We start from the raw sequence: 16,164 nt of genomic DNA on the forward strand, positions 1-16,164 counted from the left end.
TACTACAAGGTCGTATCAGGGTCTCCAGGAGAAAGTGTTAAAGACATTAGCTTAACAATAATTTAAATAATCATTTCAAACATATAATTTATATTTGGACACATACTATTTACTTATATTCTTCTCTTACGCCTTTACTCAAGCAGGAAAAAAGAAAAACAGGAGAATATACCACGATCTGTGGTCCTAGAAATAGATTAGCATATTGCTTTACCATGCAATGCATTTAAAAAGAGAATTCATCGCTGATTATTATTAGCTAGAATTACAGTGTAAAAGAACCCTTTCCAATGAAAACTCGCAACACAATTCGATCGAGAATTTATAGTAGGACTTAATAATATACGAAATGGTAGCGTTGCGGTATGTGCGTTTGGTTTGCGGCGCGCACTGCATTCTTCCGTCACCGCATGATATTAATGACCGGTACTACCGACGTAATAGTCGCTAGCACTATACGAGTATATCTCGATTGGTATTTTACTATTGTAAATGCTCAGTGAATAATTACATTAATAATATAAAATATACATATAAATTAAAATTTAGTATCACGTTTGTTTTCGCATTCCTTCGACACGAAACACGGATTATTCGGGCATAAAAAGTAGCTTGTAGTTTGGTCAAGAGGAGGCCTCTATCTCCCAGGAATGTCACATTAAAATATAATAGACTAGCCACCAGACAAAAACATAAAAAAAAGTTGTAGTACTTACCGTGTAGTTAACTATATGCACTTGAGAAAAAGAACAAAGATCCGTGATAGCCCAGTGGATATGACCTTTGTCTCCGATTCCGTAGGGTGTCGGTTCGACTCCAACTTTTCAGTTGTGTGCATTTAAAGGACTTAAATATCACGTGTCTCAAACGGTGAAGGAAAACATTGTGAGAAAACACGCATACCTCAGAATTTTCTTAATTCTCTGCGTGTGTGAAGTCTGCCAATCCGCCACGCATAATCAACCACGCTGGCCCAATGCCAGCGTGGTTGATTATTGGCCTAACCCCTCTCGTTCTGAGAGGAGACTCGAGCTCAGCAGTGAGCCTAATATGGGTTGATAATGATGATGATGACTTGAGAAATCATGGTATGAAGTCACATACATTTTTTATTTTGGTATGTATTGATGTAAGGTCAGCAGATCAAAAAACGTTTAATCTAGTGCGGAGTCACTATATCAAGTAAGTAGGTACGAAAAAGACTAAGAACTTCGATGATTAATATTCAACCTCAAAAGTGATTATTGAAAAAGTTGGGAAGCCTGCAGTAGTGATGCGCGGTTTCGATTTCCTTTATCCGTTGAATCGCATTGATAAATGGTTATTTATAGAGTCGATATTTTTGGGTTTTACCTGCACTAGTCAACAATATGTTTCATCCTTTTACAATTTTATCCATGGTATTATTTCCAACTCGATCAAAATTTCATTTATCACGAAGAGGTGAGGTGAGAGACGTGTAGTAGATATGACCTCAGCCTTCAATTCACTCCAACTTTTAAGTTATATGGATTATAAGAAATTAAATATACTTGATATCTCGAACGCTGAAGAAACCGTCATGTTGTATGAAGTCTGCCATTCCACATTTAGCCAGCGTGGTGGATGAAGGGCTAACCCCTCATTCTAAGAGGAGACTCGTGCTCAACAGGGAACCGGATATGGTTTGCAATGACTTGTTCCCTGTGCGTTGGACTATCGTCGTAGTTACTCATAATGAGTAATAAATCGAAATAAACAAACAAATAATAAATACAAACAAGTATAAGGTGTTCTTTTGTTACTTACTGTTCTTCATTTTTCTTACTGTTCTTCATTTTTCTCTTTTAATTTTTAATCTATAGCAATATTATAAAGCTGAAGAGTTTGTTTGTGTGTTTGATCGAACGCGCTAATCTCAGGACCTTCTGGTCTAATATGAAAAATTCTTTCAGTGTTAGATAGCCTATTTATTGAGGAAGACTATAGGCTATATAATATCCCCGTATTCCTACGGGAACGGGAACCACGCGAGTGAAACCGCGCGGCTTCAGTTAGTAATTTTATAAAATACACAAGCATTCGTTGTCTAAAAGAGGACTAACCAAGAAAGCATTTCCATAATTTAGCCTATACCAATATTTTTATAATGTGACTGTTACAAAGGTAGCGAGTATTTTACTAGAAATTCTCTGAGAAATAGTCGATTTTAGCATCCCCCCACCGCGCATCACTAGACGCGAGTTGGTAGGCAAAAGCAAAGTGGATTCTTGTTACATTTAATTACTACCGGCGCGCTCTAACGTTTCTAAAAGTTAATTTCGACTTGGAAGACATTAGTGGCAGATGATGGAACTGAAAGGAATACTTAGCGAAGTTGTTTCTGAACTTACTCGCTGACTTTTGCAAAAGGTTAATAATTTTCTCCAATCGTTACATTTGTGCCATTGATTTGAAATTATAGATACGACTTTTTTTTTTTTTTTATTCTTTACAAATTAGCCCTTGACTACAATCTCACTTGATGGTAGTCAGGAGTAGAATGAAAACCCTATCAATTTCGGTTTCTACACAACATCTTACCGGAACGCTAAATCGCTTGGCAGTACGTTTTTGCCGGTAGGGTAGTAATTAGCCACGGCCGAAGCCTCCGACCAGACAAAATCTCGTATAGTACGTAAGCTCGAATTGCTTTATGAAATTTTTACTCAACAACAAAGTGTAGTTTGTGGAATGTTTAATTAAAATGAAACAAGATGAGTTACTGGTATGCTATTTTGTACTTTTGTATTATGTAAAATGTAAATTATTATTTTACCTAACAAAAGCTGAAGAGTATTTTGTACTCTGTTCTCTTTATAATATTTTGTTAATATTTGAAGGGTTCCGTACTCAACAAGGAGTGTGCCCTTTCGCAATGACTGTCTGCCCGTCTGTCTGCGGTTTAGCTATTGTTATAGACTATTGAATATTGTATAGAAGCAGGGGTTATTTTGTGGAAGTTCTTCATGATTAAATAATTATTTATTTATTTTGCTATCCTCCACGAAAAGCCGGAACCCATGCGACAACGTCACCCAGGTCCGACAAAATACTCTATACCTACGTTTTACACCGAAACCGGAGCATCCTCAGAAGATGTTGTCTCTAAAACGTGCAATTGTACGTTGTAGAGTCATCATCATTCTGAGGATGGTCATCGTTGGTGCAGTTTTTTTCTGTGAAATGCTCAGTTTTCTTTCCTTTTTCTTTAAATCCGCAGCTCGTAGTGGGGAAAGTATTTTTGGTCGAGTAGCTTTAATTGAACGCGTAACAAATAAAAAAGTTACGAGGAAGTCAAGAAGGACTTTATTTATTTCTATAATACATTGAAATTTTGACATAAATTAAATTAACATAAATTAAAACCAAGAATTAAAAGAACTAAAAAAATAGACAAAAATGAAATCTTACCTTTAGTTTTAAATGTTGACTCAGTGATATTTTATTGTTATTGCATTTCATTATAAAGTTGTTCTAAAACTCTTATAAATTGTGTAACTTTCCTGCAGAAAGTTGATGTTTGTGATACAGAGAGATTCTCGAGTTCCGCACATAATCCTATTATGAAAATGAATTCCTTTACGAGAATCGAGTGACTTCAATAACGAAAGTACTTAAGTACTTATTTCTCGGTTTGGGTATTTATGTTTTTTGTAAAAAATCAGTTTCAACTTTCAGCTGAAAGTAATATTTACCGTGGTTACCGCGCAGTTTTCCTTTTTGTGAGAAAACGAGGAGAAAATATAGTCTACGTTTTTTTTTTATTCTTTACAAGTTAGCCCTTGACTACAATCTCACCTGATGGTAAGTGATGATGCAGTCTAAGATGGAAGCGGGCTAACTTGTTCGGTGGAGGATGAAAATCCACACCCCTTTCGATTTCTACACGGCATCGTACCGGAACGCTAAATCGCTTGGCAGTACGTCTTTTGCCGGTAGGGCGGTAACTAGCCACGGCCGAAGCCTACCACCAGCCAGACCTGGACAAATTAAGAAAATCTCAATCTGCCCAGCCGGGGATCGAACCCAGGACCTCCGTTTTGTAAATCCACCGCGCATACCACTGCGCCACGGAGGCCGTCAGATCAAGTCGTCACTCACAAATAATGTGGCATTATGGTGGTAAAATTTAAAATAGGCTCATATTCTTTACTAGCCGATTTTTTGACGGCCTCCGTGGCGCAGTGGTATGCGCGGTGGATTTATTTATTTAGCCCGCTTCCATCTTAGATTGCTTCATCACTTACTATCAGGTGAGACTGTAGTCAAGGTCTAACAATAAAGGTAAATAAAGATAAATAAAGGTAAACAATAAAAAAATACCATTCAAATCAATTCCATATCATTAAAATATAAACAATCGTCAGTTTTATAACTCCGCCTCCAGCGTGCTCAGAAATAGCGCTATGGCCGCGGGCGACACTAAAACATGGACCCTCATCAAAAAGGCATCGATACCCTGTTTATCACCGACCGCGCCGCAGCCTCCGCTCTCCAGTAGGTAATATACCTAACCACTACCAACGGTCCCTACTTACGTGTTAAGGAGAGAGTTCATTGCGTAAATAGAGAACTTACGTCCATACTAATTCATAGTAATATTATAAAACTGAAGAGTTTGTTTATTTGTTTGGTTGAACGCGCTAATCTCCGGAACTACTGGTTCGATTTGAAAAATTCTTCAAAAAATTCCGGACCGGATTCGAACCCACAGTCTCCGATTATCTGACTATACCTGACTATATGTCATACCTGACACCAACACTCGTAGCTAAAGGTGAACTGGGCTCACAATTGCTAATAATATGTACATGAATAAAAAAAATTCAACTCCATGGTGCCTTGAGAATCGCTACATGTTTAAATAATTATATTTTGAATGCTTCTAATTAGTTGGAAGTTCTATTCTATCTCATCTGTGTCATATTATATACTCTAATACTCTAATAAATTCACCATTAGATCTGTGAGGCAGCCTCTCATAAATGCCAACCTTTATAGCAAGCTAGGAATAGTGTTTTACCCTACAAAATAAAAAAAAATCCATTTACCCGTAGTACACTGACCACTTCATTAGAAAGCGAAGACAATCCAGCTATTGTCAGACCGTCAGCGGTCGGCAGCACAAACTAGCATAACTTCGCAATTACGGGCTGTGGCGGCGCCCCACGTAGCGCCCGATCGGTGTAATGAGCGGTCGAGTTATCATCCGTTCTACCTCACCGCACTGCACATTGTGCTGAAGTCTTAGTATTTACATAGGGTTGCTATTTCGTCTGGTTATATTTGTTCTGTTGATATTTTTTAACCATTCGCTATTAGTTAAAAGCTTTTATTTTACTTGCTATGTATGTATGTTACGGTGGATTCTTTGAACTCAATTTTGAAGTATATTCAACCGATTGAGCTGAAATTTTGTACACACGTTAAGTTTGGATGACAATGCGTGATATGTTATATGTCGTCATTCTAAATCTAAGATGGCGGAATAGTTATTATAATGCATTTCTACAATATGGGTATTAAATGAAAGGGCTTATAAAGAGTAACTTCAAAATATGAACAGATTCAGAGACCTAGCCTAGGCCTAGCCCTAGTCCTAGACCTAGTCTAGCGATAACTAAAAAATAAAAGCTAAAAACTTTTTTTAAAAAGCTTTTATTTAAACGCTCTAACTATCAACTTATAACCTCATGATATACAATTTTTATGATAGTAAAAGCTGTGAGGAGGGACCTTTATTAGGCTAATATGATGACTCTTATCTTGAAAGTGTTTAAAGTAGAGCAGGGAATGGAAGCCGAAAGGAAACTTCACACTTTTTTGTCTTAGAAATTTATGAGAAAAACGTTTAGTGAGAGGAAGAAACGTAGGAAGAAGCAAAAAAATATTGCAAAGCTTACTTACTTTTGATAATATATGGCTTAAACACAAAACACCGATAGTGAATTGAAAATAAATGACCTATTTTAATTCATAATCCAACGAATACTTAAACCGCAGATCGCATGTAACTTAACGCTTCGACATGGCATTCAAAACAATTTCCCAGTGCTTTTGCTAAAACTTTCGATCATTTAGCGCAAAGCCCAGGTAATGTTTCCATGACTAATCTATACTAATATTATAAAGCTGAAGAGTTTGTTTGTTTGTTTGTTTGTTTGATTGAACGCGCTAGTCTCAGGAAGTACTGGTCCGATTTGAAAAATTCTTTCAGTATTAGATAGCCTATTTATCGAGGAAGGCTATAGGCTATATATTATCCCCATATTCCTAGAGGAACAGGAACCACGCGGGTGAAACCGCGCGTCATCAGTTAGTTAGTAATAACTAGTTTTGTGACTATTAGTTAAGACGATCGTTACGCTACAAACGTTTCAGATACCGTAATTTTAAAGATGTTTCACTAGAAAACTTTATCGTATTTTCCACAGATAGATAAAAACTGATGCAATTTTCGAATAAATGGTCCCCGTAGTAGGGGTCCCAAAAACGCCACCGATCGACAGGCGGTAGCTAACGACCGCGACGATTTATGTTCTCATTGGCGACGGAATTAAATTGAAAACCGCTCGTTTGCGCGCCGCAGCGGGGCTGAGCTCTCTTTTAATTTCCTCCCCTTTTTTAATGTTGCTAGACATTAAGAGGGTGACATTACGGATGTGGACACTTGGCCTCTTACATCTCCATGTTTTATTATGGCAAATTAAAGTTGAAAATTCTTTTCTGCATTAGCAACCCATATTCGGCTCACTCACACACGAGTCTCCTCTCAGAATGAGAGGGGTTAGGCCAATAGTCCACCAAGCTGGCTCAATGCGGATTGGCAGACTTCACACACGTAGAGAATTAAGAAAGTTTTCAGGTATGCAGGTTTCCTCACGATGTTGTTTGAACTTACGCCCTCCGAATCGAAGACAGGGGTCCACATTCACTGGGCTCTTGACATTGAGAATAAATAAATAGAGTTAAATAGTTGGAAATTATACAAATCATGTATTTGGCTTAATTACTTCGCACAAATCAGAGCCTAGCTAGCTATACAGGGTGCTTTATTAATTTTTAACCGACTTCAAAAAAAGTTAAAAAAAAAGTGGTTATCAATTCGTCGCAATCTTTATTACTATTGCCTGTTTCATTTATTTATTTTATTTAAAACACACTAAAATATATTATTGAAAGAAGCTCCCGTACAACAGATATTTTTAATATTTTTTGCCGTTTTCACAGATACTTGGCAGGTTCTGGTTTCAAGTTAGGTATCAAAATATTCTTAAAAAAATACTAGACCTGTCAAATGCTTCTGTGCAAACATACCTACATCCAAAGCCTACATCTACCGAACATATAAAGAACAAACATTGTAATGTTTACACTGCACGTAGAGTCGGTGTAAACATAACTAAGGCTTTTTAAAATAAATGTCGCTTTTGTCAATAACATTTCTCCCGTAAACATCTGTACCGTCTGTTACTGTCTCGAGACGATTTATTTGTCGAGAATAAGCTGCCAATGAAAGTCTTATGTTCTTCTATTATAACGTCTGTAGATGACCCAACTAGCCAGTTGTTCGCAAGTCCCGACCATGTTGGAGCTGATTTGAAAATGTAACTCTACCATGCAGACTATTCTCTAAGGTAGGTGTGCAATATTATTCCTAGTTTAATATGAAACCGAATTTTTTGATAAATATTATTTCTTATTACTTATGGTTATTTCAAACCCATATTTCAGGTAATGAAGGTTGGATTAGTTAGTGTAATTGTGCCATTTTATAATCTAACATGGTTTTTATTAAAACTTACATTTTACAAATCGATCGAATTTTACAAATTTATCATTTGTTTCAAATATTGTGGAAATCCAAAGAAAAAACTTTTGCAGCTTTTGTTTGTAAATTGCATACTTTGCAATGATGAACATACAAGATAGCCTAAATAAATGCATCCAGGCTTTAAAACGCATTCAGATATGGTTAAGCTCGTCTTATCTAAGAAATTGTTACTGTACACAGCAACAACTAGTATTGGATGGGCAATCTATTTATTGACAACCAAAAAAGATTCAAAAAGTTCAAAGCGGTACAGGGTACTCTTGCTAACAGTATTAGACCTGCGTAACTGCTATTACAAAGAGTAAGATGAAGAAGACAATCGGCAGGTGTGTCGGCGCGTCTGTGCACGCTTAACGGCACACGCCGCCGGCTAGACAACAGCAGTGAACGCTTGTGTGAACATCAAAGGGCCCGCCTGTGAGCCGCCTCTATCGGTGTGTCCGTCGCTCTGAATCATGTCACTTCTATGTGACTGCAGGGCTGGCAATTGTAGCGATCTTACCAGCCCCTGTATTCTGTTAAGTTACAGCGATGTAACATCGTTGATTTCCATGGCAACGTTGTTAGTGACATATTATTTATGGCATCCCATAGAAATAAAGTTCAAATTGTAATAAAACTTGTTATAGTCGCTTAATACATCGACTAGTATAAAGTAGCGGAATCACACCCCTGATCACAAGTAACAATGCGTCTGTCTCAACTATTTAAATCAACAATTTCTGCACATACATTTCTGTTATTAACAGATTAAGTTTTAGTTTTTATATATGGAAAGTATTAATGAGTCCAAGTCCCCTTTCAACTTTTGTTTCCCTTACCACCTACAATATGGGTATCTACAATTGAAGATTAAACAGTGAAATACGCATCAAAGAAGATCACTACGATCGGTGTGAAAATAATGAAATCAGCTAATTTTCCCTGTTAGCGAATATTAATTCAGCTAAGATTCCAATGGAGTAATCTACTAAAATATACAAGATTTTTAGTATATTTTTCATTTCTGTACCATTCAGAAAATAGGCCCAATTTCGGACATCTCTTTTAGGCTTCTAGGCAAGCACGAACTACCATATCGCTTATTATCAGATATTGATTACAGTCCCCTAGCCTATAATTATAAAAAAAATAGGTATATTAGTATTAACTTTTACTGCGTCAACGACAGCATTATAAATAACTAGATGACAACGCGCGTTGTTTTACTAGCGTGGTTCCCGTTCCCGTAGTAATATGGGGATAATATAGCTTATAGCCTTCCTCGATAAATAGGCTATCTAATGCTAAAAGAATTTTTCAAATCGGACTAGTAGTTCCTGAGATTAGCGCGTTTAATTAAACAAACAAACTCTTCATCTTTATAATATTAGTATAGATTGAAAAAAATGCCGCTCCACCGCTTCCCGTCAGGTGAGGTGGCTGTAGTGTCATAGCTCTTCCAGTTAAGTCTTATTAAAAAGAGTAACTTCCATAGAACGGCCATAACTTCACGCCACCACGCCTCTATGGCTTGATTACTTCGCATAAATCAGGGCCTAGCTATACAGGGTGCTTTATTTATTTTTGCTACAGCCTGTTTCGTTTATCTTATAGGCCCATTTATTAACATGGAGATTTATTTGTTTCAAATTTAATTGGATTCCATTCCATTGTTAATGTGATTGCGGTCTCACTTGATGTTATGTGACGTGGACTGCATCGAAAACTTAAAGTCAGGTGAGACCACAGACAAGTGCTAATTTGTCATTTATTAAAAAAAAGATAAAGCTACTGTTACACATGCTCATTTCAAGCACGAAAGCATGCTACTATTGATTAGTTGCTACTTATTAGCATGTGTATAGCAACATTGCTAATAATGAGCATGGGGGCGTGCTTTTAGCGCGTCTGAACAGGTTTGCTCATTGAGTATGCTAGTCGATCAGCATTGCTATTCTGTATAATCTTCACCTTCATCTCTTCCTATCTAACACGATATTATAGACAGAGCGATAGATACAAATTAGCATGTGTAATTGGAATGTTTGCTTTGAGCATGCAATTCAGGAGCATACTTAAAAATAACATGCTTATTGCTAGAAAATCTTAACTTATGATGGAAGCATACTACTAGCACGTTCTTAGCATGCTATTTTAAAGCAGGTACTGTTAACTGTTACTGTTACTGTACCTTAAGCCTAGCAAAGGCTACTAATAATTGTTTTTTTTTTTGTTATAATTTATAAGCTAACGCTATAATACAATCACACCTGATGGTAAGCGATATGGTAAAACGAGCTTGCCTAGAAGCTTAAAATTGTCTCTTGACTTGAAAAATTAATTATTTCAATGAAAAACATGTACAAACAGTGTAGTTCTAGTAACGAGCTTTCGATGTTAATCGAAGTCGAGATAAATTGAATTTCCAATACATCTGATAGTTTTATTGGAATTTATCTAAATCTGATTTAAGCATAGGTCAGCAGGGCCTGAGCCGTGGGCTACAGGTGCTGATTTCCCCTGCGACCGCGCGGGTCACGACACGCAATTCCGTGCGATTGGATAATAATTGCGTCACGGAAAATTGGACTTTATTGACTGACGAGTTTTTTTCGGCAATATTGGATGTTGTATTTGGTATTGGTGTAACTATTGGATGTATGGTCTTTCTGATTTAGAGGTTAGATTGTGTGATTACTTGTTCTTTTGTGGTGTATTCGATTTCTGGGTTGGATTTTTTTTAAGGAAGTCGAAATCAAAACCATAACCTCCTAGTCAAAGAACTTCGCAGCGAGGAATTTACTAGGGGCATAGTAGGGACGTACAAATTGCGTTTTACTTGGATAGTAGGTATGTTAACAAATCAGAAGACCTTCATTTGCTGGACATAGGCCTTTCCGAAAGCGCATCACCACACACGATTCTACGCCTTCCTCATCCATCCATTGGACCATCTAGCTGGAGGGCGTCCTACATTGCGCTTGCTGGTACGCGGTCTCCACTCCAGAAATTTGTGGATAAGGATCACATCTTAGGGCATTCAATCCATATTAACATATTCCTTTAATCAAAAATAATGATGATAGCGCTATGACAAGATATACTCCAGCATTTACAGCCAATCCACCGTTAAGTTTACAAGAAGTGTCGCTAAACGAAGTGATCCTCCACGTAGCGTTGGTTAGACTGTCGATACTAGTGATGAGCTCCTCAGTTTTGTTCTTGGCTTCTGGTGACTGGACAGTGTTCTTGTTCATCTTCCATGCCCATACTGTAAAATAATTATTATAATAATCATTATGAATCCATATTCGGCTCACTGCTAAGCTCGAGTCTCTTCTCATAATGAGAGGGGTTAGGCCAATAGTCCACCACGCTGGCCCAATGCGGACTGGCAGACTTCACACACGCAGAGAATTAAGAAAATTCTCTGGTATGCAGGTTTCCTCACGATGTATTACTTCACCGTTTGAGACACGTGATATTTAAATTCTTAAAATGCACACAATTGAAAAGTTGAACCCACACCTCCCGGAAATGGAGGCAGAAATCATATCCACTCGACTATCACGGCTCCATACCATAATTTACCTAATGCTTACGAGATATCTTGCGTTTTTTGAGAAAATTAACCTGTTTGAGTATTCATCTATTCGTGAGCTTTTGCACTTTATATTATGTTCTGTGCAAAAACACATTACGAATGAATATGACTTACCTAAGCTTCCGTTTCCATTGTTTTGGCAACTGTACAACACCATGCTCTCGTACTCATACGGCGTCACTGGTACTATAACGTAGTCGTACGAGTTACCGTCTGCAAAAAATACATGAATTTTTTTTTTTATTCTTTGCAAGTTAACCCTTGACTACAATCTCACTTGATGGTACGTGATGATGCAGTCTAAGATGGAAGCGGGCTAACTTGTTAGGAGGAGGATGAAAATCCACACTCCTTTCGGTTTCTACACGGCATCGTACCGGAACGCTAAATCATTGATTATCATAATGAGAAAGATTGTGATCAAATATCATCATATGATAATGATGATAAATAACAAATTAATTAATTTACTGAATTAATTGAGTCTTATTAAATCAAGCCTTCAAATTACTATTACATTTTGATTTTTATGAAATTTCTTATTAGGAGTAAACTTTTGTCAGGTGTGTAACTGTTAATTCAATACAAATAACATATTAAATCTATACTAATATTAAAAATTAGAAAGTAAGTCTGTCTGCCTTTAGGCGGCGAAAGCAACCATATTACGACTAGTCCGCTCAACCAATTCAGATGAATTGATGAAAACATAAAAAGTAAAAATAAAGTATAAAATATACTATTTATCCCAGAAATATGGTTTGCATGCCAGTATATAGCGAATTGTATAATGTACCTACTTCAACATTTATTGTATACCAGCTAATATGACTGTACAATTGCAAATAAATAAATTGAATTAAATTGAATTGGTTTCTGTGGGACTTTTGTAAACAGAACTTAACACAAACAGAGCGTTTGCTAGTGCAATTGCAAATAACTTTGCTTATTTGCAATTGCAGCTTCCCTAAATGTTTTTATGTCAAACTGTATACACCTGTAAGTGGCTGGACATATTGTACAGGATTAATGTGTACTTTTTTTATAACATGTCCTGTATAGGTGTATCAAATAAATAAAAATCTGCAGAGAACGATACTTACCGGTAAAAGTGAAGTTCAATACACCAAAGTAAGTGCTACTTAAATGAACTGTAGCGTTTCGGTGGACAAGACTCCCGTTGACCACTTCCTTGTTAGAGAACTCCAGAGCTTTGGGGAGACCATTCGACATGACAGCGGTGAAGGTGGCGGTGGAACAGTCTCCAGACTCGAACTCGTTCGGGATTCTTTCAGATTGATACCATCTGCCTGCTATCTGAAAATGATACTTGGCTGAATATCTATTTGGCTTCTTGTTTGCCTTGAATTACTTGCTTCTTCTACTTCATCATCATCATCATATAAGCCGATTGACGTCCACTGCAGGACTTTTTTCTAGGGACTTCCAAGCATCACGATCTTGAGCCTGCATCCAGCGAATTCTTGCAGCTCCCTTGATGTCGTCAGTCCACCTAGTGGGGAGTGGACCAACACTGCGTTTTCTAGTGCAGGGCAGTCGTTCCAGAACCTTGGGAGCCCAACGGCCATCGGCTCTTCGACCTATGTGTCTCGCACATTGCTCCTTCAGCCATTGCAAGTATTTGAAAAAATACTTAAATTTTGAATTTCATTTATTTCAAGTAGGCTCAGTTTACAAGCACTTTTCGTCAGTTGACTATTTGTAAAGATTCTACCACTACTTCACTACTACAGGCTATATATTATCCCCGTATTCCTACGGGAACGAGAACCACGCAGGTGAAACAGCGCGGCGGCAGCTAGTTGTTATATAAATATTGGTTTTGTCTACTACTACTACGGATTTTATCAAACTCTGAGTATCGAAAGATCCCCAAGACAGTTATGGACCAGAAACACATTTATTACACCAACCTTATTCTACATGGACGAATTTGTTAATGACAAAATTGCTTAAAGGCAGTTGTACCTATTGGTTTTCATCTTGAAATTAACTATTTCATGAAATGAAAATAAACATTGTAAAGGTTTTTCTAAAATAGCAACTATTGAGTATACTGCCGGCTCTCCTCAACAGAGCTCTTTAAACCGGTGGTAGAGTCATTTGCCCTAAGTTTGTTAACCTAAAAATGGGTGATAAACCGCATACGCATGAAGAATTCTAACCTAACCCCTTCTGAGATTAGACTCGAGCTCAACAGTGAGCCGAACATGGGTTGCTAATGTTACGTAGCAAAGGTTTCAAAATGTACTTACAGTGGCTGCAGTATAATTAACACGAGAAATCAAGTCTGTAAAGTTGCAGGGAACGTCCACATCGAGCTGCCCATAAGAAGGTGATATTATACACAATAATAAAATAATGTAATACATTTTTCAAAATTCTTATATTGCACTTTTTAAAAAGATAAATCCATTTTGTATAAACTTAATACTAGAGCGTTTGCTATGCAATTTGTTACTCCGAAGTCGTTAGTCCTAATCAGCTGTTAACCATGAGTACACTTGAAGAAAAGATTATAAATCTAATCTATAGGTGGTGTCTATACTTTTTTATAAATATAAATTTAATTTCTTAGTTTTAGTGTTTCAGTCAGTAATAATTAATTTTTAGAAATATGTTTAATATAGGTATATTGAAGGAAATAGTAGTCTGAGACGGATATGACGTCGCTCGATCTCGTGTTGGCTCGTGCCGACGCTAGGTGGCGTGACTTGTTCCAGTAAAGAGTAGGGAGTTAGAGAGGGGTAGCGATCGGTTGGCGGGAACGACTAGCGATATAAGGCGCTCGTCATACGGTCGGCTTCAGTATGCTCGTGGCGTTCGAGCCGTCCCACTTCCATTTAAGTGTCTTGATGGTAAAAGCTACTTCCTTTGTTTGTTTGTTTATTTTATTAAAATAAACAGACAAACAGCCTACACTCTGCAGTAAGCCACTATGCCTACATTAATTATTATTGTAATGATGATTTGATATGAATGCACCGTAGGTAATGCAGTAAGGAATAGTTTCACATATTATATTTTCGAAATTGCGGTTAAACAGTAGATAGAGTTAATTACTTGCTTAAACTGCATACAACGCCCAGCGGGGGACCAACTTTGCCGAAACTAATTACTCAAACACTGTGACGTTGTATAAATAGACGGAATAAAATAATACTTAAACTCAAAACTATTTTTACACAAATCAAATAGGTACATCAATCATCGAACTCATCATCAACCGCAACCCATTTCAATGCATTTAAAAAAAGTTGTCTATAATATTGATAATAAAATCGCCATAGAAAATGATATATTTGCAAATAATCAGTTTTTGTAACCTTGGTCCTTAAATTTTAATGGACGTGTATATCCTACCAGGCTTAGCATACCAACATACAAGTAAAAACAAATACTTAGCTAGATATCTCAAATTCCGAGATTCGTATTTCATTAAGACTAAGATGACTAAGATGGGTCATTACATTATACAAATAATATTATTATCATAAATTCATTTTACTCGATCAACAATTTATTACTGTAAGTGAGAGATAATATAATATAATTTTAAACACAAGAAGTAAGCAATTACCTTGTTTCAAAATTATAAATTTAGTACCGGAGTAACGCGTCTACGTTTATTAGAACATCCTGTCTACAACTTTGATATACCAGCAACTTATACCACATTCTATTATGTTAATAACAAGATTGCCACACCGCCTCATCTCACATGAATATACAACATTGTAGAAGTTGGAACATGTACCTACAAGCTACCTTACTTATATTTAAAAACCAACGATCTATTTTGGGAATGTCCAAATTAAATAATAACTTTATTGTTTTTTTTTCAGAACAATCTTCCCGGACGTCCCTCGAAGTCCAGGTCCGAGTATCAGTACATGCCCAGAGTTATTTCGCTCTCAGAAAAAAGAAAAACAATATCTCTTATTGTTTATATTTTAAGGGTAAAAACCACTTTCCTTAATTTATTAATTTTTCATATATTCAGGATAGTAAAAAATTGGAATAAAAAAGGTATAATACAAATGTAAATTACAGAAAAGGTTTAATATCTTAAGCTGACCAATCACCAATTGTAGTAGCGTCGAGATTAAAATAGACGACGATTATTTATGAACCATAGTCATCATCTCCTTTCTCATATAAAGTTACTCGTAAGTGGGTTGGGCAAAATTACTCAGAGGCACACTTATTATTTTTTAGATTAATTATTAGAGTATAATTACCTCCGAGTATATGTCAATCATTTGCATTCGTCTCTATTACTCGTCAACTCATCAACACACATATAATCCGCTAACACACTTCAACCTCACTATTTTATTTAGCCTTCTTCTCTCCTTGTGTCCTCCCACTTGCAAATTCACCATTTTTCAGTAATATGACTTTCTTCCCTTCGCATTACATGTCTAAGCTAACCTTTTACTCCTCAATTTTTCTGTCATTTGCGCCACTTTCAGACTTTCTTAATTTAAAATACTCATAATGTTAATAGTGAACCACAGAAGATAAAAAGGGATCAAGCTTATCAATGCTTTATTTTAGAATTATAAATTATATTCATTCAAGAATTCAAGAAGATTCAAGAAGTTAAATTTTGGCATTTAATTTCAATTATTAAATATTTAATTGCAATTCTGTTCAACTCAGGCATAACTGAGTCGCGTCGCTAATAAATTACACAGTA

The 16,164-nt window shown here is 36.5% G+C and overlaps 1 protein-coding gene across 1 annotated transcript; it reads right to left on the reverse strand.

Annotated features, from left to right (window-relative positions):
• Positions 1-10,832: 10,832 nt before the first annotated feature.
• Positions 10,833-13,903, reverse strand: LOC112054192 (apolipoprotein D-like). Its single transcript, XM_024093885.2, has 4 exons — positions 13,718-13,903; positions 12,545-12,758; positions 11,556-11,654; positions 10,833-11,108 (listed from the first exon to the last, which is right to left on the reverse strand). Exons 1-4 carry the CDS (start codon positions 13,832-13,834, stop codon positions 10,888-10,890), a joined length of 651 nt encoding a protein of 216 aa, XP_023949653.1. The 5' UTR covers positions 13,835-13,903; the 3' UTR covers positions 10,833-10,887.
• Positions 13,904-16,164: the final 2,261 nt, after the last annotated feature.

This window comes from Bicyclus anynana, chromosome 11 (genome assembly GCF_947172395.1).
Source record: "Bicyclus anynana chromosome 11, ilBicAnyn1.1, whole genome shotgun sequence".
NCBI classification, from domain to species: Eukaryota; Metazoa; Arthropoda; class Insecta; order Lepidoptera; family Nymphalidae; genus Bicyclus; species Bicyclus anynana.

Coding starts and splice junctions, on each gene's coding strand:
- LOC112054192 (XM_024093885.2), bottom strand. CDS start 13,834: ATGTATTACATTATTTTATTATTGTGTATAATATCACCTTCTTATGGG. Junction 11,655..12,544: donor ATTGAACTTCACTTTTACCG/GTAAGTATCGTT, acceptor TATTTTTTGCAG/ACGGTAACTCGTACGACTAC. Junction 11,109..11,555: donor CAATGGAAACGGAAGCTTAG/GTAAGTCATATT, acceptor ATTATTTTACAG/TATGGGCATGGAAGATGAAC.